The 25,356-nt window shown below is 49.5% G+C and overlaps 13 protein-coding genes across 13 annotated transcripts; 4 read left to right on the forward strand and 9 right to left on the reverse strand.

The window, feature by feature from the left end:
* Positions 1-611: 611 nt before the first annotated feature.
* Positions 612-929, reverse strand: SCP_0407050 (hypothetical protein; the record flags this gene model as incomplete). The annotated part of the gene is made up of 1 exon (XM_027757433.1): positions 612-929. One exon carries the CDS (start codon positions 927-929, stop codon positions 612-614), a length of 318 nt encoding a protein of 105 aa, XP_027613234.1.
* Positions 930-1,400: 471 nt separating this feature from the next.
* SCP_0407060 (hypothetical protein) lies at positions 1,401-2,567 on the reverse strand (the record flags this gene model as incomplete). Its single annotated transcript, XM_027757434.1, has 1 exon — positions 1,401-2,567. One exon carries the CDS (start codon positions 2,565-2,567, stop codon positions 1,401-1,403), a length of 1,167 nt encoding a protein of 388 aa, XP_027613235.1.
* A 255-nt stretch (positions 2,568-2,822) lies between these two features.
* SCP_0407070 (hypothetical protein) lies at positions 2,823-4,136 on the forward strand (the record flags this gene model as incomplete). Its single annotated transcript, XM_027757435.1, has 1 exon — positions 2,823-4,136. One exon carries the CDS (start codon positions 2,823-2,825, stop codon positions 4,134-4,136), a length of 1,314 nt encoding a protein of 437 aa, XP_027613236.1.
* A 1,258-nt stretch (positions 4,137-5,394) lies between these two features.
* Positions 5,395-6,824, forward strand: SCP_0407080 (Translation initiation factor eIF-2B subunit alpha; the record flags this gene model as incomplete). Its single annotated transcript, XM_027757436.1, has 8 exons — positions 5,395-5,466; positions 5,528-5,585; positions 5,642-5,781; positions 5,846-5,965; positions 6,018-6,124; positions 6,178-6,390; positions 6,446-6,676; positions 6,734-6,824. The coding sequence occupies 8 exons, from the start codon at positions 5,395-5,397 to the stop codon at positions 6,822-6,824; spliced, it is 1,032 nt and encodes a 343-aa protein (XP_027613237.1).
* A 1,158-nt stretch (positions 6,825-7,982) lies between these two features.
* SCP_0407090 (hypothetical protein) lies at positions 7,983-8,487 on the forward strand (the record flags this gene model as incomplete). Its single annotated transcript, XM_027757437.1, has 6 exons — positions 7,983-7,999; positions 8,054-8,096; positions 8,150-8,161; positions 8,212-8,300; positions 8,352-8,374; positions 8,432-8,487. The coding sequence occupies 6 exons, from the start codon at positions 7,983-7,985 to the stop codon at positions 8,485-8,487; spliced, it is 240 nt and encodes a 79-aa protein (XP_027613238.1).
* A 1,748-nt stretch (positions 8,488-10,235) lies between these two features.
* SCP_0407100 (RNase P/MRP, p29 subunit) lies at positions 10,236-11,315 on the forward strand (the record flags this gene model as incomplete). Its single annotated transcript, XM_027757438.1, has 5 exons — positions 10,236-10,268; positions 10,323-10,600; positions 10,657-10,832; positions 10,889-10,990; positions 11,050-11,315. 5 exons carry the CDS (start codon positions 10,236-10,238, stop codon positions 11,313-11,315), a joined length of 855 nt encoding a protein of 284 aa, XP_027613239.1.
* A 224-nt stretch (positions 11,316-11,539) lies between these two features.
* SCP_0407110 (Cyclin pch1) lies at positions 11,540-12,970 on the reverse strand (the record flags this gene model as incomplete). The annotated part of the gene is made up of 7 exons (XM_027757439.1): positions 11,540-11,764; positions 11,828-11,907; positions 11,964-12,202; positions 12,258-12,427; positions 12,480-12,611; positions 12,669-12,750; positions 12,801-12,970. 7 exons carry the CDS (start codon positions 12,968-12,970, stop codon positions 11,540-11,542), a joined length of 1,098 nt encoding a protein of 365 aa, XP_027613240.1.
* A 1,075-nt stretch (positions 12,971-14,045) lies between these two features.
* Positions 14,046-15,577, reverse strand: SCP_0407120 (predicted protein; the record flags this gene model as incomplete). The annotated part of the gene is made up of 7 exons (XM_027757440.1): positions 14,046-14,389; positions 14,447-14,561; positions 14,727-14,851; positions 14,904-14,988; positions 15,039-15,104; positions 15,153-15,423; positions 15,480-15,577. 7 exons carry the CDS (start codon positions 15,575-15,577, stop codon positions 14,046-14,048), a joined length of 1,104 nt encoding a protein of 367 aa, XP_027613241.1.
* A 2,313-nt stretch (positions 15,578-17,890) lies between these two features.
* Positions 17,891-18,562, reverse strand: SCP_0407130 (hypothetical protein; the record flags this gene model as incomplete). The annotated part of the gene is made up of 1 exon (XM_027757441.1): positions 17,891-18,562. The coding sequence occupies one exon, from the start codon at positions 18,560-18,562 to the stop codon at positions 17,891-17,893; it is 672 nt and encodes a 223-aa protein (XP_027613242.1).
* Positions 18,563-19,083: 521 nt separating this feature from the next.
* On the reverse strand, positions 19,084-19,467 carry SCP_0407140 (hypothetical protein; the record flags this gene model as incomplete). Its single annotated transcript, XM_027757442.1, has 1 exon — positions 19,084-19,467. One exon carries the CDS (start codon positions 19,465-19,467, stop codon positions 19,084-19,086), a length of 384 nt encoding a protein of 127 aa, XP_027613243.1.
* A 348-nt stretch (positions 19,468-19,815) lies between these two features.
* Positions 19,816-22,035, reverse strand: SCP_0407150 (Transposon Tf2-6 polyprotein; the record flags this gene model as incomplete). Its single annotated transcript, XM_027757443.1, has 1 exon — positions 19,816-22,035. The coding sequence occupies one exon, from the start codon at positions 22,033-22,035 to the stop codon at positions 19,816-19,818; it is 2,220 nt and encodes a 739-aa protein (XP_027613244.1).
* Positions 22,036-22,056: 21 nt separating this feature from the next.
* SCP_0407160 (hypothetical protein) lies at positions 22,057-22,482 on the reverse strand (the record flags this gene model as incomplete). The annotated part of the gene is made up of 1 exon (XM_027757444.1): positions 22,057-22,482. One exon carries the CDS (start codon positions 22,480-22,482, stop codon positions 22,057-22,059), a length of 426 nt encoding a protein of 141 aa, XP_027613245.1.
* A 362-nt stretch (positions 22,483-22,844) lies between these two features.
* On the reverse strand, positions 22,845-24,179 carry SCP_0407170 (hypothetical protein; the record flags this gene model as incomplete). Its single annotated transcript, XM_027757445.1, has 1 exon — positions 22,845-24,179. One exon carries the CDS (start codon positions 24,177-24,179, stop codon positions 22,845-22,847), a length of 1,335 nt encoding a protein of 444 aa, XP_027613246.1.
* Between the last annotated feature and the right edge of the window lie 1,177 nt (positions 24,180-25,356).

The raw sequence follows: 25,356 nt of genomic DNA on the forward strand, positions 1-25,356 counted from the left end.
GTCGTTAGAGTGGACTTCAGAGAAGAGATGGGTCCGCCTTGCTTTGTGACACCAGTGATGACGAGCAGTTCGGTGAGGCCATAGGCAGTCTTGATGTGATAAGGAACATCTGATTGGGCGGAGATGTCGAATTGTATTAGAGACCATGGCAGTCCGTAGGCGGTAACAGCGTCGTAAAATCCCTGAGGCTCAAGATGGTCAAAGCCCTTCTGTTGGTCACGGCGAAGGATATGTAGTGGTGTATGAGTGCGATTGGACCAGCATTCAAGTTGTGCGAGGAAGGAGGTGAGGTCTCATCCTTGACTACCTGGCTGTGTTGCGATCTGTCCATCGGGAAGAACATGGTGCTTAGCAAGGTAGGGGGTGAGATGGAAGTTCAGCCATGCAAAGGGAGTGTTGAGCAAGAAATTGTTACAGCAGACGCCTCGGTAGTTGGAGAGCAGGGTGCGTGGCCTGTGTTTGTACAGAGTTGACAGTGTACAGGGCTTGACATCTGGTGGAAAATGGGAGTGAGAGATTTTGAAGTTAAGGAGGTCACGGATGAGTTGTAGTGAAGGGTCATGGAGAGCTTTAATCCACCATTTCTCCCAGCCGTCGGGTCCGGGGGCCGGTCAGGGTTTGCCACGTCGCAAGAGGAGGCGTAAATCAGACAGGGACATTAGTTGCGGCCAGTTGAAAGGGTCATGGGCGGTGCGTTGGCAGATTGCCATGACAGACGGGGTGGTAAGCCAGGGTTTCAGTGCGGGGGGTCGGGGCTGACGCGTGAAGAGTGCGTCAAAGTAGGAGCGCATATGAGACTTGACATCATCGGCAGCTGTGATGAACACATCGGGGTCGTCTTCAGGAGCAGTAGCAAGAGGTGGGCCTGTAGCATCGTTCAAATGTTGGTATAGACGTTTACATGACCCTCCAAGGAGGACACTGTTCATTTGTGTCTTTGCAGTCTGGGAAGCTCGGCGCTGAAGCTCCTTGTGTTCTTCGTGGTACCGTAGTTTGTTGAATGTGCGTCGAGTGTCAGTAAGGAAGGATAGGAAGGAAGGGCAGGATGAGTGTGTGCTAGAGAGGGAGAAGAAGGCATAAGTATAGGAAGCGACCCATGGTGCATGAAGGGCGAGTAGAGGCACAGTAGCATTGCACTCAGTGTAAATGAGTCAGTTAATGCGACGTATTTCGGTGAGAATTAGCCGAATAGAGGGGCTGGAGGGCTTGTGCGGTGGGCGAGAAGGAGTTTGGGGCTGCTCGAAGGCTTCGGCAGCTGCAGAGTGGAGAATACGGGTTAGCTCATGGTAGCAAAGGTTGAAGGAGTCTTCATCGTGCACTCCGAAGTTGTGGAGTGACGATTCCTGCACAAGTGCATCGACCTTGTCAGCGAAGATCGCGAACTGAAACTTTTCATGTCATCAGGGGTAGTAGAATTGAGGAGGGTAGTCATTGGGTGGGACTGAGTCGTGTAATACTGCCGAGCCGGTGTGGGTGGCTGGAGGAGCGAGAAGGAGCGAGGCAGAAATAGCGCAGTGATCTGTAGCAGGGATAAAATTGTCGTTAGCAGTTATTGTGCCAGTGACAAACCCGGAGGGTGAGTGGGCAGCGCGGTTGATGATTGACTGGCTGAGGTGGTTCTTGAATGTAAACATGGAATGGGCGTCAGCATCACCGCGGTAGGACCAGAGATCGATGGCCTGCATATTGAGGAGGAAAGCAGTATAGTGCAGGCGGGGGGAAGCGTTGGGTGGGGAGGTGGCAAGAGTCTCTGTGGAGGAGATAGAAGCATTGCAGTCTCCTAGAATACACCACGAGTATTTAGCGTCACGGCAGAGGTCAGTAATTGTGGACCAGAATGAAGATACTGAGAGTTCGTCATTTCCCGGATCCCAAGGAGCATAAAGGCCAATGAGACGGTAAGGGAAGCCTCGTCCGGTGGTTGTAGGTATGATTAGGTCGAGGATAACTGCACGTCCGCGAAGCTGTGGTGGAGTCGGAAGTCGCTGTGCGTGAATCGAGTCTCGAACACCAACTATAACACCCCATTTGCCGGTGCGAGTGCCGGAAATAGGGACACCAGGTTCCTCAAAGGTGGAGTAACCTTGAACGCGGACTCGTGAAGCATGAGGCAGGGAGGATTTTGTCTCGTTGATTACCCAAGCATGAGGTTGACGTGCGGAAATGGTGCTGGTGATTGCAGTCATTTTTGAGACATTGGCCAAGCCATTAGCATTGAGCGCATACGTGTTAAAGGTGTTAGATGCGAAAACCACGGGAAGAAGAAGAAGGAGAGTAAAAAGTAGTAGTACAAGGTGATTAGGGAGGGGGCTAAGAAAGAAGGAGGAAATGGAGGACAATGAAACCAGAGAGGGGGCAGTTGAGGAAGCGGAGGTAGTGAAATAAGAACGGGCAGAAGCATCATTGACTACAGTAAATGGTTGTCCGCCACTCTTCTCCGTACTTCGCCTATACCCGCCATCAGCATTCTCCATTGGCCGTTCACTATGGAACGATGGAGGATGATCAGGGATACTGGTAGGCTTTTCTGAGAGAAGGTGGGAATGACGTACCGGTTCGATTTGCATAGCGCTTAATTCAGGGGCCGGTGTGGGTTGGTGCACACGCTGCCTCACGTGGTAACGGGATGTATCATCAGCGTCAGACTCGGGGCACAGGTGGGCATTGATATGGGACTCTGGCGGGGAGGAGGTAGGAACAGGAGCACCACCACCACCACCACCACCAACATTAGCACTAACCTGATAACGTCTTGATCTAACTGCAACTATAACTATTGTAAACTTATCTACTACTGAATTCTTGCTATTGACAGTACCCCTATGGTGCCATTCCCACTTCCCCCGCCTTCACGTCCTGACATCCCCTATTCTCGCACTAGCTCCCCATCTCTTCAAACTGACTCCTCTGATGCTGTAGTGACTGGTGTCGAACTTATGATCTCTGGGCTGAACCGTACCTCTGTCCAGTCCGCCCATGCACACTTTTCGCAACTACTGTCTGACTACAACCTCGCCAACCCGACACAGGCTCTCCCTCCATTGCAGATTCACCCCGGTGACCCTCACAATGCCGTCGATTATGTCTTCATCGCCCTTCAGCCAGCCCTCAGCTCTGATCTGCGACCAGACATCCTTGAACATGTCCGTAAGATTCTTGATGGCCGCAGCAGTCTGCATGCCGCTTGGAGAACTGGGAGTGGGCCAGACCGAACTCGGCGAGTCATGTTCATTATGAATAATGAGCAGCATGCTCGAGGAATGCAGCCGAGGCTCGAGAAATGGCTGAACGACTGTGACATAGCCTACCAGACATGCATTCTCAGCAAGCCCTCTGCAGGCTCCTTTCGCATCACCTTCGACATCCTCAACCCCGTACATGTCGCCCAGCTTCTCGATCAGCCTCCAATCTTTGACCGGCGCACATACCCGGCCACTCAGTCTCGCTCTATCACTCCCATATATGGCCTTCAGGTAGCCGTAGCAGGATGCGGAGAGTTCCAGGGCATCGAGGGACGGATCAATGCGTACATTCGGTGCCGCTATGGTGGCGACGCCATTGCATTCAGCCAAATGGCAATGGATGGCGAAGTATACACTGTCGTCCTCAAAGACTGGGGCACCACGTCTTGTCTCCTGTCCGACCCTTTCGAATTCCTCTCGGACTTCTCCATACCACGCTTCATCACCCTGTCACAACCTATTCTTCTGTATCTACTCAACAGCGCGGGCGTTCCCCTTAACCCTGCCTACCTCTCCCGCTCTTCTCCAGCCGCCGCCTCCGATCAGCGTAACCTACAGGCACAGATCGATGTCTTGCGACAGCAGGGGGTTGAGACCGTACACACCTTTAATGAGGTACTCAAGCAGCAGCACTCGTTGATATCTGCGATGCAATCTCAGGGAACCCATATCATGTCGGCGGTCTCCATGGTCGCATCTTCAGTCAACGTATCCACTCAACTGTCCTCACTTGAGCAGGACAGACACGTCGTCCCGCTACTCATCATGCCACGGTCACATGACCATGCTATGCCGTTGGGTCGATGTCAATATTCAAACTCAATGATTCCCACGGGGGACCTCTCAGAGGCCTCTCACACGAGGTTCGAGACTAGGGCGCCAATTCCTTTATAGGCTCGAAAGGTTTCTAATGTGGTCAACAAATGTCTCTAATGCGACGTAAGTGCGCATATGAAATGGACTACAAATTATATTCAAAGATAACAAGAGGCGTGCGGAATCGGAATCCGCGACATCAACATAGCCCCCCCCCTTAGGGTTCCGGGGTCCTTCCTCCCTATTCGGAGGTTTCTACAGGTTCCGTCGCAGTTTCTGCATAGTGCACGCAATACCTCACCAATTCTCTTAAAATTTGCTTAGGACCCCCCATAAACTGTGTCAAACAACATGTTGAGAAGGTCCTTTGTAGCTTGCAAAGGAGCAACATAAACAGAGATTGTGCAGTCTCTGAGCGGAGACGTGCGCACTCCACGTGACTTTACAATGGCTCGGCGAGCAAGCCGCGCCACCAACCTTGTGACAAAGGAACAAAGCTCATGCCTTACAGGGACTTGCCGAGGCTGCAGATGGTCACGTCACCCCCCTCCCCCCCGGTATCAGGAGTCCGTCAGAAACTGCAGTTGATATCTTCAGTTTCGGTATCGCACGCCTCTTGAAAGATAAGAACTAAAACCGCACTGGGGCCCTGGCAGGGCGCGGCTGGACGTGATGTGACACAAGATCGCATTCGGCGCCAATCGAATCCGAACAATCGACCGCGCTCTCGGCATGCAGCTGGCGATTCTTCCAGCTAAGTGGCACGCATTTCGACGAAACTGACTTCAGGTACGTTGCTTACGAATCATCACGGAACAGCAAATTCGTGTGGTCATGCATGAAATTCAACGGGGATAGGCCAATCGGCAACGAGAATTTCCATCCAGAACGGTCCATTGGATGCACTCCGAACAGAAAATGATGAAGAGAGTTTCGTCGAAATACGTCTATCGTTTTCGACTTAGTGACCGTCGCGGTGTTTGCGTGTTGATCATAAGTCTCATTACAAGTTGGTATTTGAGTCTGTTGTCCCACAACTCTCGGATGATAAAAGCCCCTTCAGATACACTATCCTCCGTGCCAAACCCATCGGATACTTTATGTACCATCAGACGCACAACACAAGACGAGTTCGAGCAAATCTCGAGCAGATCCGGCGCCTCCGCGAGCACGATGAGAAGACCGGCACGTGACCAGGATCGGGGTGCCTGCCAGACTGAGAAATGATTCACCTTCCTGGCAGTCACCAACTTCAACATACATACAGCTGTCTGACTCGCCCCTCGACTTCACGAGGAATCCATCCCTCTGGAAACTGCTGTACTTTCATTGCAGCATGGCACTGATCAACAAAAATGAGATCTTCGACATCTGTGCAACTTTCGAACATTTTCTCGAGAACAGCGAAGTACGCAGCTTTGGCGATACTCTACCTGTGGCCGTCGTTCACAGATCTGTCGCTTTGGAAGATATCACCTCCTCTGGCGGCCATACTTGCCCTGTCAGAGTCGATCGTGCAATCTAACGGTGCGTACCAGCGCAGTCGTGACCACCAGAGAGTGTTGATAAACGCAGTTTTCAAGCCGGCACTATGTTCGAACTCGTCCAGGCACTCAACGATGGCGCGGGGGTACTCAAGGAACGCACGTCTAATCCTATCAGTCTGAACGCAGGCTGTGAATTGTTCACTGCATTTGTCACACTATTTCCCCATGAATCCGATGTGAGCGTATTCGTATGAATCCATCTGGAGATGTCCCACTCATTTGAGGCGCATGGATTGATAGAGCTTCGCCGAGCTCAAGTTGGAACTTGTGAGGCAAGGAAGAAAGTATGCCGCAGAGGCGATCTCTTTTCGAGACAGGATCGCAGAGCTCACGCTTGGCTTCATCAAAGACGACTCAGTCGTGCGTGATTTGACATTCATGAAACATAAATTTACTCATATCGTCCAATCAGATACTGACTCATTCGCATTCACGTGTTGTTATGAAGGCATTGCTCCATGCGCACAAAACAAAAAGAATTTCGGTCTACGTTACAGAGGCACGGCCTAGAGGTCTAGGGTATGCCGCGTTGGTCCCCTTTATGCCAACATACTTACGTAGACATATTGCAGCTTAAACACATATGAAACTCTGACGGCTGCTGGTATACCCTGCACAGTAGTCCTCGATTCAGCGGTGGCGTACGTCATCGATCGAGTAGACTTTGTCCTTGTGGGATCAGAAGCCGTAGTAGAAAGTGGGGGGTTGATTAATGCCGTCGGAAGCAATCAGATAGCCATCATTGCTAAAGCAACTCATAAACCATTCTACGCTCTTGCTGAGAGGTCAGTCGTATTCTGGTGCCTAACGCTCGTGCACTTTTTCATTGCGCCCTGCCAGTTACAAATTTCACCGTCTCTTTCCGCTATCACAATATGACCTACCAACACACAATCTTAACATCCTGTCCTTCCCTTCCCTCCCACAACGACCGGCTGGTTCGCAAGCACCACCTTCTTCAGTGCCATCGAGCTCTAATGGAGGACTTATATCCGCAAGCTCACCGAGGGAGTCAGATAGAACGATGACGACGGAACAACTCTCGCGTAATCCTGACGTGGATTACACCAGGTGCGAAAATATTTAACTGCGGGCTTGGTAGCCGTATTGATTGACGCTCCCATTCAGGCCGGACTTAATTTCTCTGGTCTTCTCTGACGTAGGAATACTGACGCCAGAAGGAGTCAGTCAGTATCTGGTCGGTATGTTCGCCGGGTGAATCCACGAATACCCCGTGCGTACCCGATATTTCGTACGTCGAGATCTTGAGTTACGATAGAGTTCGCGATAACCTTCGGAAAATTTAATCAAGGGAATCAGACTAGGTTTCTCCGGCCACGTGTATGATCATGCTGCTGCGACCTCGACAACGAGCAGATTTTTATGGTCCACCTTGCGATCAATGGCCCGACACTGATAAGCAGCTTAAACAATTACTGTATCGGCACATTTGCAGCCAGAGTTCGGGACATAGTGCGTGCAGCGCAACGTGTGTCACTGGCCCGTGTACACATATGGTAGTGTGTGTCTCTACGCTTCGGAAATGACATCGATATCATCAACTGACCCTTCGATGCCGTTGCCTTGTGTACATATCCAGCACATCTGAGCCCTGCCGTCGTAAGCTCTATGTCCTCGTTGGACATGGCAGACATTCCAAGGTGTAGTAAGTTTCCTAATGGGTTCGCGGGACGAGCTTCAGTTTTCAGGTATCTCGATCAGTGACGGCACTTCGCGGCCTCTCGCCCAGTCTGCTCGTCGCTCATCGAAAAAGGTTGACAGTTGAAGGACATCTGGCTCGAACTTGCTGGGAATATTATGGCACCAATTTCGGGCAGGACTGATATGTTAGCATGCATCTATCGGTATGTGCTTTATTCTGAGAATGTTTTTCCTGGCCTACCAGGCCCGGATTCCGGAAGATGTGTTCAGCTCGTATCCCTGCCGGCCCTTTCTCAACGGCCCCTATCGTGAATATACAAATTTCGACCCGAATACCCCTGCGAGTTAACGTTTAAGCTTTAGCATCTGGAAGCCGAGCGTTCCGCAACGGGACAGCAGGTCCTGGACAAAGGTCACGACTTCCGATCAGCGTTGCTCGTGTCTTAGGTTGCGTACGGTTTCCGGACCCGTCCTCATGCCCTGCGTCTCACTCCGACATCTTGATATGCTGAGTAGTTGTTTATACCAACAGGCCCGATTCATTGATGTTATCTGCCTGCGTCACGGAGGCCATTCTTCGGAGACCCTGGTCATATTTGTCGGATCTCCTGTGCCAGGCGTTGGAATCATATAAATTGTGGGCTGTTCATCCACTCATCTCAGTGTTCGTTCCGTCCCACACCTCCTCTCATCCCCTCAACTTGCGCTTCCCGCTATGTGCCACTGGCGTCGGTGAGCCTTCTACCTCCTGCGTGTCCTCGCAATGACCCCTCATTATCTCATCAGAGTTCGAAACCACTACAGGCGCTGTGGGCATTACATTGATTTGGTGCGTTCCTACCTTGTTGGCCGTCCACTCTAAATTGACTCTGAGGTCATCAGCCTGATGAAGAGGTTGGGACTCTCCGTTTCCCTGATCTAATTCATTCGCTTATGGCGCTTAGATTCAATGCGCCGATCGCTACTGTAAATTCAGCTCGACGCACCCGAATGACTGTGTTCCCCCGCAGTGCACCGAGTCGTGCTGGCAGTAGTATGTCGACATGTCCCTTCCCGTGACTCTTGTCTAATAAGTGTTATCTAGCCGCCAGTTCCCGCAGCAATACAGTGAGCTTTTCTTGGGAAACCTTACCGTGCCACGATGATCATACCGCTTCTCATTAGCACCCGTCATCGACAATTTCTGCCCCGTGTGCATTCAAACCGGTGCCGCGCATTAATTCCCATCGACTGCTCGAATCGAAATCCTTGTACTTGTCGCCCAGTCATTAGAACAGTGTAGTTGTACTCGCTAATCTCTTTCGTCGCTGTGTAATCGGAGTACAACTATTCTGATAGCAAATGAATGTACTGTGGTTTGAGTTGGTTTTCTAGAATTCAATGGGCTATGACGTTCAGTGACGGGAAAACTGAGATCCTCGAGGGACCATCAAGAACAACGTTGCACCATCATCATCAGTGAGACATTGTGGGCTGTTCGTGGCCTAGAGAAGATCCTTCGCCTAACATATTGTCCGCCGTGAAGCCAGGTGACGACAATAATATCTGCATGCAAAGGCATAGACACCAATCAACGGAGACTTCAATCTTGCCCGAGCGCCTGAGACCGGTATCCTGGACCGCCCGTGCGTCAGTCATCCAGCCAAGGCAATGATAACGGGGCGATAACGAGCGATAGACAACCTAGAAGAGACTGAAAAAATTGTGGAAGGCAGCCAGGACCCAGGACGATCGTATGTCAAATGTGCTCGGAAAAACGGGATGCATGCCGCGTGTTGTTGGGGGGGAAATCCATCGAAAAGCGCAACGACAGTCGAACAGCTCAGAAGATAGAGCTCTCCACGTTCCCTGTCCGTCAGTATGGAGTGACGCAGACGATCGTCAGGAGAAGTAAGTGAGGACGTGGGGACTTCGAAACCTGATGAACAGACGCAAGATCGTCTAGGGCTTATTTGAACGGCCTTATCGCCTGCGTCTATTGCGTACTGCTCGTTGATAGTGGCCAGCGCGCGAGGAGTACAGTTGGCCACGGGTTTCAATCACCTGCAGTGCTGAAAATGGTATGCCTCGACCAGCAATAGATGGACTGAAGGGATTGCGAAACTTGCTAATGCCTCCGGGACCAGTCAGATGACGACAGAGATAACGGGCGGCAAGACGGAGGCGGAACCTTTTGCGGCGTGCGTTGTCATCGTCCCAGGCGCATGCGATCTTCGCCCAATCATCGACAAATACACCGTGCGGAACACAGAGAGAGCCCTGATGAAGTATAGCTTTCGCATCAAACTTAAGTTAATGCAGATGAGCAACGCTGCTTGGCCGCTCCAGGAGAAATCTACAGAAGGGAACTGGAGAGTAAAATTAAACAGACAAAGAACGGTGACGCTCACCGCTGCAGTACAGATCGCGATGAAGGGTTATCAAAGACAGATCCGGTCAGCGGATGAAGTATTGACTCTACGGTTGTCCACGTTCGTGAATTCCGACGACTTATCGATGCCCAACATACGTCTTCTTGCATGACAGGGATACGATGGTCGTTGTGCGCATTACGCGGGACAAGCATACCAGATGCAGGCCAACGTGTCAAAATAATGCCGTGATAAATCACAAGTTTTGTAGAATCACTGGCGGTACCAAGGACAAAAGGGGGGCCGATGATCCCGTCGTCTATTTCCTTTCTATGTGAGAAGGCATAAAAAGGCGATAGACCGAATATGGAGCGGAGCTGGGAGGAGCTTGAACTCTCATTTTAGGCATGTGAGAAGGAACGTTTTAGAAAAATTGGCATTGTTCCACTCGATCGACCGTATACATTCGATTCGAACCGTGCAATTCTCCCTCAGTTGTTCCGCTCAGCCACATCTAATCTCACGTGAATACTCACCCCCACGTAGGCGAACACTCTCGACTTTTTCCATCCTGCGAACGCTTCTGCAGTATTATGTTCTCCCTATCACAGAGCACTATGGACATCTATACAGGCCCGCCGCCACTTATAGTGAGGCCATCTTTCTCGACGCTTATCTCTCTCCCGATTGATCTCCACGAACAGAATTATTCAGTCAAACTCGCGAGTTCGGCGCCCTTCACTCCCACTTACGTCAAAGGCAATATTTCGAGATCAGCAGATGCAGCTCAGCTATATGCAAGCCGAGTTCAAGGCCGTCAGATTCTCCTAGAAAATCCTGTCCGCGAAAGCAAAGAGAAAAAAGCAAGAGAGGAGAGGAAGGCAAAACGCCTTGCGGAGAAGGCCAGAAGAGACTCGGGAATCATTGGTAGACGCGACGCCCCGCGACATGGCCTGTGGCGACTGAAGCGGGAAGAGACCAAGTGAGATAATCCACCATCTTCGGCTCGTACATGTGTACCCACAATCTACGTGTCAGGTTCTCTCTATTTCTACCGCTGCATTCTCTATGGCTGGGCTACATGTCGGAACTTCTTGCTCTTCCACCTGCTCCGTCCATCCCTATCGCCCGGGCTGTCGCTGAAGCGGTTCCGAATGCCGCAGCAATGCATGCAAAATTAGTGAAAGCAGACTTTCATGGCTCCCTTGTGACCGGTACGTGTTCCCACTGGTCGCGCATCCCACCAATTGAGCACCCCCTTCGCGCCCAGTCCGGCAAAGTAAGAATCCATGTCTCGTAGGTCTCTCGGGCATCGTCGTTCATGAGACAGAAAACACCTTCAAAGTTGTCACGAAGAACGATCAGCTCAAATGTGCGTGATCACTATCTCATATCGTCCACGCTCTTCGGCTCCCACTGATGTCAGCGCAGTGATTCCGAAGCAGAACACTATCTTCGCTTTTGCGGTTCCCCTTTACTCCATCAGTGGATCTGACCTGCCTTCGTCATCTACGTCGGACCATGGTTCCGCGATAACAAGTGCGTCCGGAGATCCTGCAGCACCCCGATCAGAACGTGCCCAAACGGTCCTCGATATGCCTCATGTCGAGTTCGAGCTCTACGGAAACCAGTTTTGTTTCCGAGCCACCGAGCGGGCAAATCGTAAGTTCAAGCACAAAGAGACCATTGAATTATAACCTAGATAGCAAGACATGTCACCCACGCTGTAGATCACAGTCTACGCGGGGCTGTGCATCGCGTCAGGAGATACTGTCGTGTATAGAACACCTGTGGCGTCATCGTATTTCAGTACGCATAGCACGTGCGGACCGTACAGCATTGCTGATGTGTAGATTAGAGACTGTTCATGTCCTCATCCCGAGTGGAATACATCTAGTCACTTCACGGCGTGTATTGTGCATCAACTTGGATCCGACTGCTTGACCTTGAAATCGTCCGCGCGTAGAAGTCCTTGCACTGGTTTCCAGCCTCGCGAAGACGGTTTCGAAGGAGTGTTGCCGCCGTTTGATGAAGTCGGCGTTGTGGGGTTGTGGGATGTTTGTGTAGGTGTTTGACCGCGGCGTGAGACTGGGGCGAATGGTGGATATAATCGTTCCCGGGCTCCGGCGCTTGTTGGTGGAGGAATCTGTAATCCCACGTCCGAATATCAAGGCCACTGGAAAGCATACCGGTAAAATTGGACACTCACAGTCACTACCGCCGCCAGGCGGCCATTTGTGACCTTCGGATCTTGAGCGGAGTAAAACTCAAGAATAATCTTCAAGGTATCTATCGATAAAAACGTCTTAGGAGGAACCTCGCCGAGATAGGAGAAAATGACTGGCCTGCGACTCCTACTAGATCCATCTCTGTGAATCCGAAGTGCTCTACGGCGAGCCGTGAGGCCCCAGGTGATAACGGTTTGTGCGAGGGTGGCGTTGGTAGTGACGCAGATGGCGCAGGAGAGGCAATGCGCACGTCCAATGATGGCGAGTGTGGACCTTCAACGATATACTGTGCGAGGATGTAGCATGCAGCCGCTACGATTCGTGGGGGGTATAAGATGCATAATGGCGTTCTCAATCTGGTCCGCCTCGTTACACCCACTCTGAAAATCAGGGAGCCTGCAGGCAACTCACGAATCATTGGCGATAGACCACGCATACTCTTCCAGTAGATGGTCACCTTGGTGTACATCGAATAGATCGACCAGCTCCGCGTGGGGGCTATCGACTACGAAATCGAAGCACAGCGCTTCAAGGAGTGCTTCTTCTGTGTGCAGGATAGATTCCTGATATCCATCAAGCTCCTGCAGACATGAAATTTAGCGGACATGAATAGATAGAGGTGCATAATCATGCCTTGCTGTCGTCGGGTATTTCACCCGTTTCGACTTTAGCAACCTTCGAGCAAAAGACTTTGGAGACATCGCGAAGCTTTCTTCCACACTCCTCGGTCTTCGTCGCAAGAAAAATACATGATGCAGCAACGTCCTGAACAATTAGCGCACATTGATAAGCCTGCTTGACACAATCAATATCAGATCCTACTTGTCGGTGATAGTCTTCCATCGAGTAACGCATGTAGAACCGATGAAACCACGTAGCGGCAGTATACATCGCGGATGAAGGTCTAAAAGGAGGTGAGAAGGCGGAGATCCCACTAAGAGGGGAGAAACGTACAGTTGCAGAGAAACACCTAGGCGGAAAAGAAACTCAACTCCTCTGGCTCGGTCATACAGCTCCCTCTCTAATGAAATTTCGGACGTCATCCGACTTGGAGTAAATTGCAAAGAGGAGACAGGAAATAGCCATTGCGAGGTAGAGGTTGATGCGAAATTTGTTGCTCCCATATTGCGGGCAGCGGTGTGAGACAATGTGGCAACTGTGGATCAGAGCGATGAGAACGCGCTCTGTCACAGTCACGGAGGTTAGTCACGACATAACGGGACCCCGGTCACGTCGACACGTCTATTTCCGCGGCGCGACTCCTCAAGCCACTTGTACTGATCTCCCGCTGAAACTCTGCGTGTTCCAAGTGAAGCCTTCTAAAATCATTAATTTGGGGAAATCCGTCAGCTAGTCTCACCTTACGGAACTCTTGCAGTAGCCCTCAGCCTGATGCTGGCGACTGCAGTGGAGATTCTCCACACTATGGTCGTAAACTTAGTCCTATGGGATCATACACGCACACTTGACTCTACAGGTACACGAGACATATCCCACACGTCCGAGGTAAGCTTTGAAATTTGAACGTTTGAACCCCTCGATCGACTTTGCAACGATCATCGCGCCCGCAAGGCCTGTAGTCTCGCATGCTGGCGGAACCCGGCTGTTCACTGGTCGTGCTCGTTTGTCCCACCCCGTGCCTCTTCGCACCTCGCCGGCATACGCGTGTTCTATAAGATCTTCAATTTTTCCGAATATCGCGTCCGTTACTTTTGCATGCGTGATGCAAGTCAGCGGGTGCTGGACGGCCACCGACTGTGCGTGTTACAGATCTCACATGTGAAGAGTGCACAGCCCGACCGCTCTCATATGGTATAGTGCGCCTGCGTTCTTGATGCCCTTTCTGACAGCATGTTTTCATTGCAACTATTCTGGGCGTGCTCGAACCGTTTGCTGCATCGCGTTATTCAACTACTTGCCGCGCTGATCCACGCCTCGTCACTTCTCAGTCGCCGACTGTTGCATTTGTTATCGAAATCTAGTGCGGCCGACAATGTTGACAGCATGCGGGTGCCCGACTCAACCGTCTCTATCGCCCCAATCGCGACTTACACCGGTTACAAACGGGACATGGACGCACACCCACGACTGCAGACGGCTGAGGTGTTTGACAGCATAACAATACAGAGCAAGCACATCCACGCATCGATAGCACTACAAAACAACGGTAACACTACAAAGCAACGATAACATCGTCGACTACCCTGAGCACACATAATCATACCGACGCTCCCGAACATCGACTGACAACCAGTCACCCTCTCGACTACTGTTCCACGTATACTCTCGCACCGTTGACACAGACGACTGTGACGGACTCGGAGATGGAGGACGTTCGGCGGGAACGCCGGTCGGATCTACATGGTTTATCCAGTGTTGGATACCCTCAACAGAGCCGACGGAGTCGTGACTGTATTTCTCCCGCACGATGGGGTTGTTCGGGACTCCAGACAAACTGCCACAATCGCCTTCGTCCTGGAGATCCATGAGCATACTGTCGACTTCTTCAGCATCAATGGCTGATGAAGTGTCCGACATGTGTGCTGCAAGGCCATCTTTTGTGAGCTTTGTATCAATTGCAGGGAGACGTCGTTGCTCACCACCACCTTCGCCACTCCAGTCCGATATAGAGGGTACAAGGGGGGGTCTACGGGTAAGAGGTGGAGGGATTGAGTTGACGACCTCCAATCCAATGGTGTGAACTGGTTCTGGTACCTACATGCGCAAGACGAATTTGGTGAGAGCCCATCAACAACACTGTCACGACAGCAGGGATAATGCCATGAGTGCTCTTCGCTCCTCCGCATATGAGACTGGCGGTAGAATATCGCGGACCAGGCACGGTATTTCAACGGCAACGTATTCGGGCTCGTCACTAACCTCAGGTATTGTCCAGCCTCCGTCGACACCTACTGCTGAGGCGAGCCAATAGACTAGAACTTCTTCCACGGTAGGATCCTGTTCATCTGACTTGAAGATTGGCGATACAAAGGCCCGTGTCCACCCTGCGAATCGGTCGTCAACCCTGTCTATTAGAGGGTACGAGAAGAGGCGTACCTTTCGAGAAGGCACCGAACACCCAACCAAAATACGTAGTCACCACAAACCAGTGAGAGCGCTCAAGGAAACAGACGTCCCAGATCTTCTGCTGATTTTAGTTGATTTCTCAACTATGAGATCATTTTATCGCACCTTGCTCCACAGCCTCTGACTGCAGGTATAATCCCTGCCTGCGCCATGCGGATTATAAGGAGGAAGCTGCAGCGAACAGTCAGCTTGTATTCCACCACGGTGGTTGAAACGTACTGCTCCACAACCTACAAATGCCACAAGATCTTGCGGGGAAAGTATCCACGGTGGCTGTATGACCACAGTGACTGAAGGTATTGGGCACCCTCTGGGAGACAGAGGTGCAGCAGCGGCACTGAAAGTGGTGTACCGGAATATGTCTTTGTCCATGTCGATATCACGGGCATGCTTCTCAGGTGAAAAACTCCAGTCGTCTGTTTGTGGCATAGTGAGATGTAGAATGCGTTGAGAGGTCGTCAGGGGGTATTCAATGACCCAACGACAGACTCTGCAGGATGCGTAAAGCATGAGCAACGAAGTCGAGTCAGTGTGCATGAAACTCGCCGCTCAATATTGGAGACCTGCCCCACAGTACGCTCGGGGGATATTGTAGTATGGGGCGCATGGGAGGGTGAGTGCCTCTCCCATAGTTTTATCGTCATTGTCTACGTCCAGTGGCGCAGAGGGAATTCGCCGATCCACGACTGCGAACCGTCCGATTGTCAGTAATGCATTGAGTAGTTGACATCTATGTAAGCTCACAATCCAGCGCTGATTGGGAGAAACCTTTGGCCATTACATGTATGGTCTCCAGTCTCCTAAATGCCTGGGGGATAACCGTGAGCTGATTTTTGTGCGCTTTATGGCCAATTGGCGGCATTGGTTCAGCGGTGACGGCGGAAGGCATATCTGGCAGAGTTGCCACAGACATGTAAAATCTGAGCTTACTTGCGGCAGGTCTAGCCATAACGGCCTGGAATGACTCCCATAGACTGTACGTCATGGTGGCGGAACTTAGAGGAAGAGATATATGGCCACGACTTCAACGAGGACTACGGCTTAAAAATGCTGGGAATGAAAGGCAGCTAGAACCATGGAAACGCTACAACAACCATGTTGCTCCTGTGGGTGGTACGGAAACAAAACTGGAACAAGGAAAGAGATTGTTTGAGGCTGATGGTGTGACAATACAAGGACAGACCGTGACGAACAAGGCGTGCCTGAACAGGATGGAAATGCCTAAAAAGGACAAGAGCCGCGCTTCTGCCCGGTATTTTTTGCGGAAAAACCTCTAGGTTAAAGTAAAGCGCACAGAAAAACTGTGGGAAAAGAACAAAGAATTTCTCCAGGAAAAACTGTGATTCTCAGCTGCTGATTGGACAATCACAGTATTTCCCACAAAAATTCATTATGCTTTCTTCAAAGTTTTTTCTCGCGCTTTACTTTATGAAATTTTTCAGGGTTTTTCCCAGAGAAATACTTGGCTATGCATCTTGTGTCCGGCAGGTGTGAGTTGTGGTAACACAAGAAGCATAGCCCAGTATTTTCTGTGGAAAAGGGTTAAAGTAAAGCTCACAGAAAAACTACGAAAAAGGAATAAAGAATAATTTCCAGAAAAAATTGTGATTCTAAGCTGCTGATTGGATAATCACAGTATTTCCCATGAAAATTTATTATGCTTTCTTCAAAGTTTTTTCTCATGCTTTACTTTATGAATTTTCTCAGGGTATTTCCCTGAGAAATACTTGGCTATGCATGTTGTGATTACCACTTTTATCCATTGGAAATAACCTAGAAAAGAAGTCGCATGGAAACCAATAATATATTTTCAGAGGAAAAACCTTGATAAAAAAGTGAAAAAAGAACAAAACATTCTCACAGTTTTTTCCCCTGGAAATAAGTTGCCTACCATATCAGGCAACTGGACATGACAGGACCAGTACAGAATGATAGGCCGTTGAGATCATGCAAAGATCACAGCAAAATGTATTTCTGGTGTCTATTTGTGGCTATGTGTCTACTCGAGCCCTCCTGAGGCATCGAAAGGGCAACTCGGAGGCGGGATGTGAAGATTGGGGGTGTCTACACCTACTGTACTGTATCAGGAAAACCCAACTTTTCCTTAGGGACTTATTTAGACTTTTGGGTCTGGTAACCCTTATTTCAGGTCAAATAAGTCTCAATAAGTCAAATTTCAGACACTCAGGGAATATGGCTTAGGCCCTTTTTGTCCTTATGTTCTTAAATAAGGACCATAAGTCTATTTAAGTCATTTTGTTACGCGGCAGCGAAACACGAGCGTTTCGTCGAGTCGTTACGAGACAAGGTCTTAGTCTAAGACACAAGTCCGTTCGAGTGACACTTCTGGCGATGTCCTCGCACTGAAGGTCGATCAGAGTTCGTTCTTATGACTTGTAGTAGCTGTCTGCTACTGACGGTCGATCTCAGTCAAAGGCAAGTGAAAAGCTGGTTTAATGGTAACCAGGTCGAGATGGGGATCCAGCTCGACAAGGTCGTCTACTTATACAAAAGGTATCCGCAGTACTACGCAGTAATGCGGGATTGTTCATTGGCTAGATAAGGTGAAACGATATCTGAGCAAGGTAACAGCGAGGAAGTAATATGTATGAGAAAGCTGAGTAAGGTCGTGAGAGATAATCAGTACTAATGGGGATAACGAGTCGTGTATCAGAACGAGGTAAAGATGAGGCATACATGCACGTCTTGCATGTGCGATAAGAAGAAGGTCCGGAGTTGGATCCGGTGTAACCCTAGACTAGGGGTTCTGGACATCTGGATAAAGAATCGGAGGTTGCGCTCCGATGAGTCACGTGTTGGATCACGTGGTCTGGTAACGTAAAGGGAACAAGAAAAAAAGAAAAAAGAAAAGACGCGCCACAAGTGAGGAGCGTTGTAACATCAGCTCCCGTCTAACATTTCTTGTCCCACAAGAAATCTTGTGATCTTCATCGTCGTCAGGGGCAGTCGCGGACATAATGATCTCCTCCACATCTGTAGCATGTCCGCCGGCTGGTTCGTGATCCTTGTTCGGGGATACGTCCATCCCTGTAGGGATGACTGCGACGCGAAGAAGTGGATGCGGTCGAGAAAGATGGTTGGGATAACGGAGATCGTCCACTGGGTACGTGCGAACGAGGAGGGCGAGGTCGAACGGAAATTGGTTCTGGTGACGAGCGAGGAGTGGATGTGGGTATTCCATTAGTGGTGTATCCGAGGATGTGTCCGATGTCTTCGTCCCCATGCTCCCTCCAAATCTCCTGTGCTGTACGAGTGACCGTACTGCGCATCAACGACCAGACTTGGTCGACTCTGGTTCGGGCTCTACTCGTCCTTTCTTCTGCTGCGATGAGCTCTTGTCTGGCCGTCTGCATCCACTCGACCATTTCTAATGCTCGTTGCATGGAAACCACCACTTGTCGATCTTGCGGGTGATTTCGTAAGGCGACAAGGATATCTGTGAAGTCGACAGGAACACGGATAGCTGAGACCAGACGTGTGGCAAATTCTTGTTCGTCCGATGCGTGACTGAGTTCGATAGAAGGTGAGGGCGATGAGGTGCAGATAAAGGGTGTCTGTGCTCGAGAGGGTACTCCATTGACAAGCGTAGGCGATGCGGGTATGCTCATAATTGTGGAGGCGACTTCAGCAAGTATATTGTGAACAAGGTCGTCTATAGCGGAAGTGGGCATTGATGATATGTCGTTTTCTCCTCCTTTTATACCTTTCGGCCATTAAGGGGATCGCGGTTATCTGTGATGTGAAATAGAATGTCGTGGATCCGGGTAATAATCAAATAGATGAAAATCCATTGGACGATAAAGAGTATTCCCACAGAGATAAGAGCTGCCTGATCAGTTCCAGGCATCGTTCTGATCACCCCAGCCGTTAGCGTGCGGGCTGTCTCGCGTGAAGAGTGTGTGTTCGACAAGTCGTCTGATAAGGATTCGGTGGGTGATCCAAAGAAAAGTGAGAGTTGTGCAGTGGAGGACGATTAGGAAGATGATGAGGAAAACCGTCGTGGTAGTCATTCCGGGTTTCTTCTCCTCTACTGGATTCCCCTGGTCCTTTTATATGCATCGAGGATTCGCTTGGCATTCTGTAAATTGTGGGTAGGTTCCCACGAGTTTTCTGCTGAAGAATATCCCTTTCACTTGACTAAGTACCTCAGATGACCTCGGTACGTCTTGTGATTCAGGATGGCTTCGACTTTGTACTCTTCTTCATTATCAACGACATCAGGTGGTGGGTTCACGTAATTCGGACCATGTATGTCGTTTTCGCGATAAGGAGATAGAAGGGCGGCGTGGAATACGGAATGAACTCGCCAGGTCTTCGGGAGTTTGAGACGATAGTTGGCTGGTCCGATGACTTCGACAATTTCGAATGGCCCCTCACGCTTTGGTGCTATCTTGCGCGAGGCGTAATTGACCTTCAGGTTCCTCGAGTCTAGCCAGACCTTCTGTCCTAGTGTAAACTTCGGCGATCCTTGTCTGACTCGGTCCGCCATCTGTTGTCGGGCTAACTCGTGCATGGCTAGTGCTTCTAGTCTTATCTTCTGCAACATGTCAAGCCTGGATTCAACCGATGGAATGTTCGTGGTCGGAAATATGGAAGGGAGTCCACGTGGTTCGTATCTCATCATGATGCGGAATGGGCTCATCTTCCGTGCCGAGTGTTCCCTTGTGTTATGACAAAACTCGAGGTCTGGCAGGCGGTCGGCCCATGTTTCAGGGTTGTTTCCGCAATAGAGTCGAAGATAGATTTCCAGCTCCTGGTTGACTCGCTCTGTTTCTCCGTCCGTTTGAGGGTGATAAGCTGTGCTTATTGATGATCTGATCTGGAGTAGTCGATTTAACTCTTGGAAGACCTTGGATGCGTATTAAGGTCCTCTATCCGAGATGATTCGGTCGGGTAATCCAAATCGCGAGTATACTTTGTCATGAAAAATCTTGGCCGTTCCTTCGGCGGTGATCGTTTTGAGGCAGGGCGTAAGAATCACCCCCTTCGTAAGGTCATGGTCTACTACGACCATAATTGAATCAAAACCGTTGGAAACAGGGAGGTCAGTAATAAAATCGGTGGTGCAACAGGAAAATGGTAATGCGTGTGGGTCGGCGGGAATTGGTTCCAAAGGAATACGAGTTGGATGAGTATTCGGTTTCATTTGTTGACAGGCGGCACAGCCTTTAACATAATTGTAGACAAATGTATACATGCCGGGCCACCAGAATTCACGACGTAACAGTTCAAGAGTATTAAACTTTCCAGGGTGACCCATGGCAGGGGAGTCGTGATGTAGTCGAACGAGGTCACGATGAAGAGTTTCGGATAGTGGAACGTAAATCTTTCCCTTGTAGAGGATGACACCATCGCGAACTTCCCAGTCGGAAAGTGATGATTTCATGGGGAATGGCCCTTTGTGTGCGATCGCTTCGAGGGCTTCGTGAACAATGAGGTCTTTTGCTGCATGATTTCTGATTTTGTCGAATAGTGTCGGGGAAATGGATCGCATGAATAGTGCGTTGGGTAAAAGAATGCGATCTTCATTGTCACTTTCACTGTCATCGAGTCCATTACGATGAGATAGCGCATCAGATTGGATCATCTGAGTGCCAGGGACATGGATGAGGTGAAGATCAAATTGTGATAATTTGAGACTCCATCGTGCTTGTCGGCGGTTTAACTTCTGAGCTGTACGGAAGTATGTGAGGTTTTTGTGATCACTGCGAACTTCGACGGGATGGGGAGAGCCTTCAAGATAATGGCGCCATTCAGTGAGGGCTCGAATGATTCCGAGGAGTTCGCGGTCGTAGATTTCGTAGTTCCGTTCAGCTAGATTGAGCGTCTGTGAAATGTAGGCACAAGGATGGAGGTCTCCATTGATGTCGGCTTGGCGTAAAACTGCACCCGTAGCAAACTTGGAAGCGTCGGATTCAACAATAAAGGGTTTTGCCTTGTCAGGCAGTAACAGTACTGGGGCGGTACTGAATTGTTGCTTCAATGTGTCGAAAGCTGTCTGACATTCTGTTGTCCATTCAAAAGGTGGAGATCCAGCGGCAGTGCGCGTAAGATTTGTCCATGGTTTGGCAATATCCGAGAAGTTGGCAATAAACTTCCGATAGAAGTTTCCAAACCCTAGGAAAGAGCGAACACCTTTTACCGTGCTTGGTTCAGGCCATTCTGCAATTTCTTTAAGTTTGATAGGGTCCATGCCAATGTAGTTTTCTCGAATGATCATGCCTAGGAATTCGACTTCTTTAACGTCAAAGAAACACTTTTCCGGTTTAAGGAATAAGTCGTTGTCTTTGAGTCGTTGGAGTACGTGTTGGGTTCGAATGTGATGTTCTTCCAAATCGTTTGAGAAGATGAGGATATCATCCATGTAAATGACTATCCATCCCTCATCGATCATGTCCTTGAAGAGTGCGTTCATCATCATTTGGAAAGTCGCCGGGGAGTTGCAGAGTCCAAAGAACATGACCATAGGTTCGAAAAGTCCGTGATTTGTCTTAAATGCGCCCTTCCATTGGTCACCATCTTTGATTCTGACATTGTTATATCCGGAGCGTAAATCCATTTTCGTAAAGATCGATGCGCCTTTGAATTGATCCATAAGGTCAGAGATGAGCGGAAGAGGATAGGTGTTCTTCACCGTCCCTTCATTCAGGTATCGGTAATCCTGACAGGGACGTAGTGCTCCGTCTTTCTTTCCTACGAAGAAAAATGGTGAAGCCATGGGAGATTTCGACAGTCGGATGTATCCTTTTTTCAGATTTTCTTCCAGGAAGTCATCCATCGCTCCTTGTTCTTTGAGCGATAACGGATAGACTTTACAGTCGCGTGGAATAAAATCGGGTTTCAAGTCAATGGCGTGGTCCCAAGGCCTGGTTTCTGGAAAGCGTTCAGCTGCTTTCTTTTCAAAGACGGACTTCAAATCGTGGAGGTAGTTGGGGACCAACTCCTCGACGGTTTTGGGTTTGTCTACAGCTGATGCTTCCTTGTGTGCCTGTTGGGCCAATTCTTGTGATTTACCGGATGGTTTGTAAAAGACCGTATTCTGTGCATTACAGAATAATGGGGATCGAGTACTGTGTGTCATTCTTCCAATGGCGGGGCCTCTTCATATGGTGAAGACTGCGATTTCAGTCTCTTCATTCGTCAAAGGTGATTCCTTCCTGATGGGTTCAAATATCCCAATAACTGGCTCTCCTGCGATATAGGATATAACTAGATCGTCGTCATCGAGCTGATCCATAGGGGGTTCTGATGGTGGGTCATCTGGTTCGGTATCATTCTGCACTGCGGGTAACTTGCCATGCTCAGTGTTATCGGCCATGATTTCTCTGATAGATTCCGAATGCCCAAACGAGGTAGGGGAAGTTTCGGTGGTGATTAACTCTGGGAGTCCATCTTTCTTGAAAATCAAAACTTCTTCATCTGGTGCATCTTCGACGGCGGGTTTCGATGGCCATTTGGCGTCTCTACCAAACCAAAAGTCACCAGTTTCCCAGTTGATCATCGGATTGAGGCGTTTAAGCCACGGCATGCTGAGAAGTATGTTTTCTTTGCCAATGCCGGTCAAGAGGAAGCGAGTAAGTGTCTTCCTTCCTCCGATTTTCATCATCTTCCAGGTACAATGAGTAATGGTGCCCATTTGATTTGGTGTGCCATCTGCATTCATGACTTTAATCGGTTTTGGTAATTCCCATCTGATGAAATCGTTTTCTTCCGCAAAACGAATGTTCATGAATGTTTCGGCTGCACCGGAATCGATCAAGGCTTCTGTTGTAACGTCTTCCTTCTCTCCCAATGAAATATTCACAGTGATTGAATTTCCGCTAGTGTTACAAATAACGAGGGGAGATACGGTAAGATGCGACGGTCCATGCATTACTAGTGGCCGTCGTCTCAAAAACCCAATTGGGTTCGTTCTTCATCAGTCATGTCGTTGAAGACGTTTCGCACATAGGCGATCTGTTCCTCTCTGGTTTCTTCCTTCGACGTCTCCTTCTTCTGTGCGAGGTCTTCTCGCATCTTCTTGATCCATGTGATCATGTCTGTGTCTAACCTGGGCTGTATCGTTCTAGCACGGGTGAAACTTCCAGACTGGGGGTGGAATTGTCTGTCGTTGGCTATATGTCCCTTCTTTCCGCATAGGAAACATAATCCTTCTTTCATTCTCTTCTGTCGCTCGTCCGGGGATAAGCGCGAGATATTGACACGATCAACATCCATCGCGTTTGGATCCTTTGCAGAAGCCGAGTAGTAGGGACGATGGACAGGTCGGCCTTTTCCTCGTGTTTTCGTAGTGGCTCCTCGCTTGAAGATCTGAGCAGATCTCCATTGGTTGTCAAACCGCGAGGCGTATTCGTACCACTTGTCAAGTGTCTTGGGCATGCTTTCCATCCCATATATCCTTTGTCGGAGTGGGTCGTTAAGCCCCCACTTGAAATACTCGATATTTCCGGCATCTTCTAGTTTCGCCTTGGATTCAAGCGATCGGAATTCGGCAATGTAGTCGTCCGCAGTACGAGTTCCTTGCTTGATGTTACGCAGCAAGGTACGAGCGGTTTCTTCAATATTTTCATCGCCAAATGCTTTGTTCACACTCACAATGAAGTCTCTCCAACTCCCATAAGAAAGGAAGTCATCATTGGTGAGTTCCGTTTCTATGAAGCTCTGTGCCCATGATCCTGCTGTTCCTCCTTGCATGTGCGATAGCACGAATGCGATCTTCTGATTGTCCTCCTGGTAGACATGGCTATTTCTGGCCATGTAGTTCTTGCATTGGTTTATAAATTCCCTAAGCTTCGAACGGTCTGAACCGTTGAAAATCTCGGGTTTTCTAAAACCCAGTTCCTTCTGGCTGACATGGTGACGTCCTTCATCCATGGTAACTGTAGCCATCGGTGGTATGTACTCGGATATGGTTGGTGCAAGAGTCGTTTGGGGTACGGGATCCTGGACAGGGAGGTTCCAAGGGGCATCTGGTCTTTCTCCTGGATAAGAGATAGGTATGCCACTGTCTGCGATGTGTGATAGTACGAGCCCTCCAACGTTATGGGGTAGGCCTGCTTCGTAGTCACCACTTGGGTGATCAATGTGTTGATCTGGTCTGATGAGTAAAGGTCGCCCGTTTAAAACGTGTACGTTCCTCTGTGCATCCCACTCTGCCTGAGATGGGAGGAGATCGATGTATTGCTTGGGATGAGCAGTCGGGTTGATAAAGTTCAAATCCAGCATGGATAAATTCCCCTGTGTGGCCTACGTCTACACGTAGACTGCACACCGTCCTTAACTAAGTGGGTTCGTTCGTCGTCGGCTAACAAGCCCGTAGAGTGTCTTCTGCCTTCAAACTGATACACCTATTTGCTGATTGCTCGAGTGATTACCTCAGCCTCCTCGGCCTATTGGTCTCTCGGACAGACCCCTCTCCGAAGATGAGTGATCAGTCTATCCCTTCAGCTACCTCGATTACAGAGTAATCTCAAACGGTGCTTTAGCAATCGAATCGGGTGTATCGTTTAGTCTTCAAGGTTCGGTCCGGTCGGTAGTTCGTTGTTAGACTTTAGGAAGTCACAGAGAGTAATGAGATCTCGACCTAATGTTACGCGGCAGCGAAACACGAGCGTCTAGTCGAGTCGTTACGAGACAAGGTCTTAGTCTAAGACACAAGTCCGTTCGAGTGACACTTCTGGCGATGTCCTCGCACTGAAGGTCGATCAGAGTTCGTTCTTATGACTTGTAGTAGCTGTCTGCTACTGACGGTCGATCTCAGTCAAAGGCAAGTGAAAAGCTGGTTTAATGGTAACCAGGTCGAGATGGGGATCCAGCTCGACAAGGTCGTCTACTTATACAAAAGGTATCCGCAGTACTACGCAGTAATGCGGGATTGTTCATTGGCTAGATAAGGTGAAACGATATCTGAGCAAGGTAACAGCGAGGAAGTAATATGTATGAGAAAGCTGAGTAAGGTCGTGAGAGATAATCAGTACTAATGGGGATAACGAGTCGTGTATCAGAACGAGGTAAAGATGAGGCATACATGCACGTCTTGCATGTGCGATAAGAAGAAGGTCCGGAGTTGGATCCGGTGTAACCCTAGACTAGGGGTTCTGGACATCTGGATAAAGAATCGGAGGTTGCGCTCCGATGAGTCACGTGTTGGATCACGTGGTCTGGTAACGTAAAGGGAACAAGAAAAAAAGAAAAAAGAAAAGACGCGCCACAAGTGAGGAGCGTTGTAACACATTTAAGTGCCCTCTTAAGGAAAAGTTTGGTTTTCCTGATGTGAAAGTCACCAGATCTACTAGTCTCAATTCCAGATGTTGACACACGGATGCACCGGAAAAAACCAATATGTAGATCAAAAAAACCACTGCAGCCTCCGTGCTAGCTGGCTGTAGTGGTTTTTTCGATG

Source organism: Sparassis crispa (assembly GCF_003851025.1).
Source record: "Sparassis crispa DNA, contig_000003F, whole genome shotgun sequence".
Classification (NCBI taxonomy): domain Eukaryota; kingdom Fungi; phylum Basidiomycota; class Agaricomycetes; order Polyporales; family Sparassidaceae; genus Sparassis; species Sparassis crispa.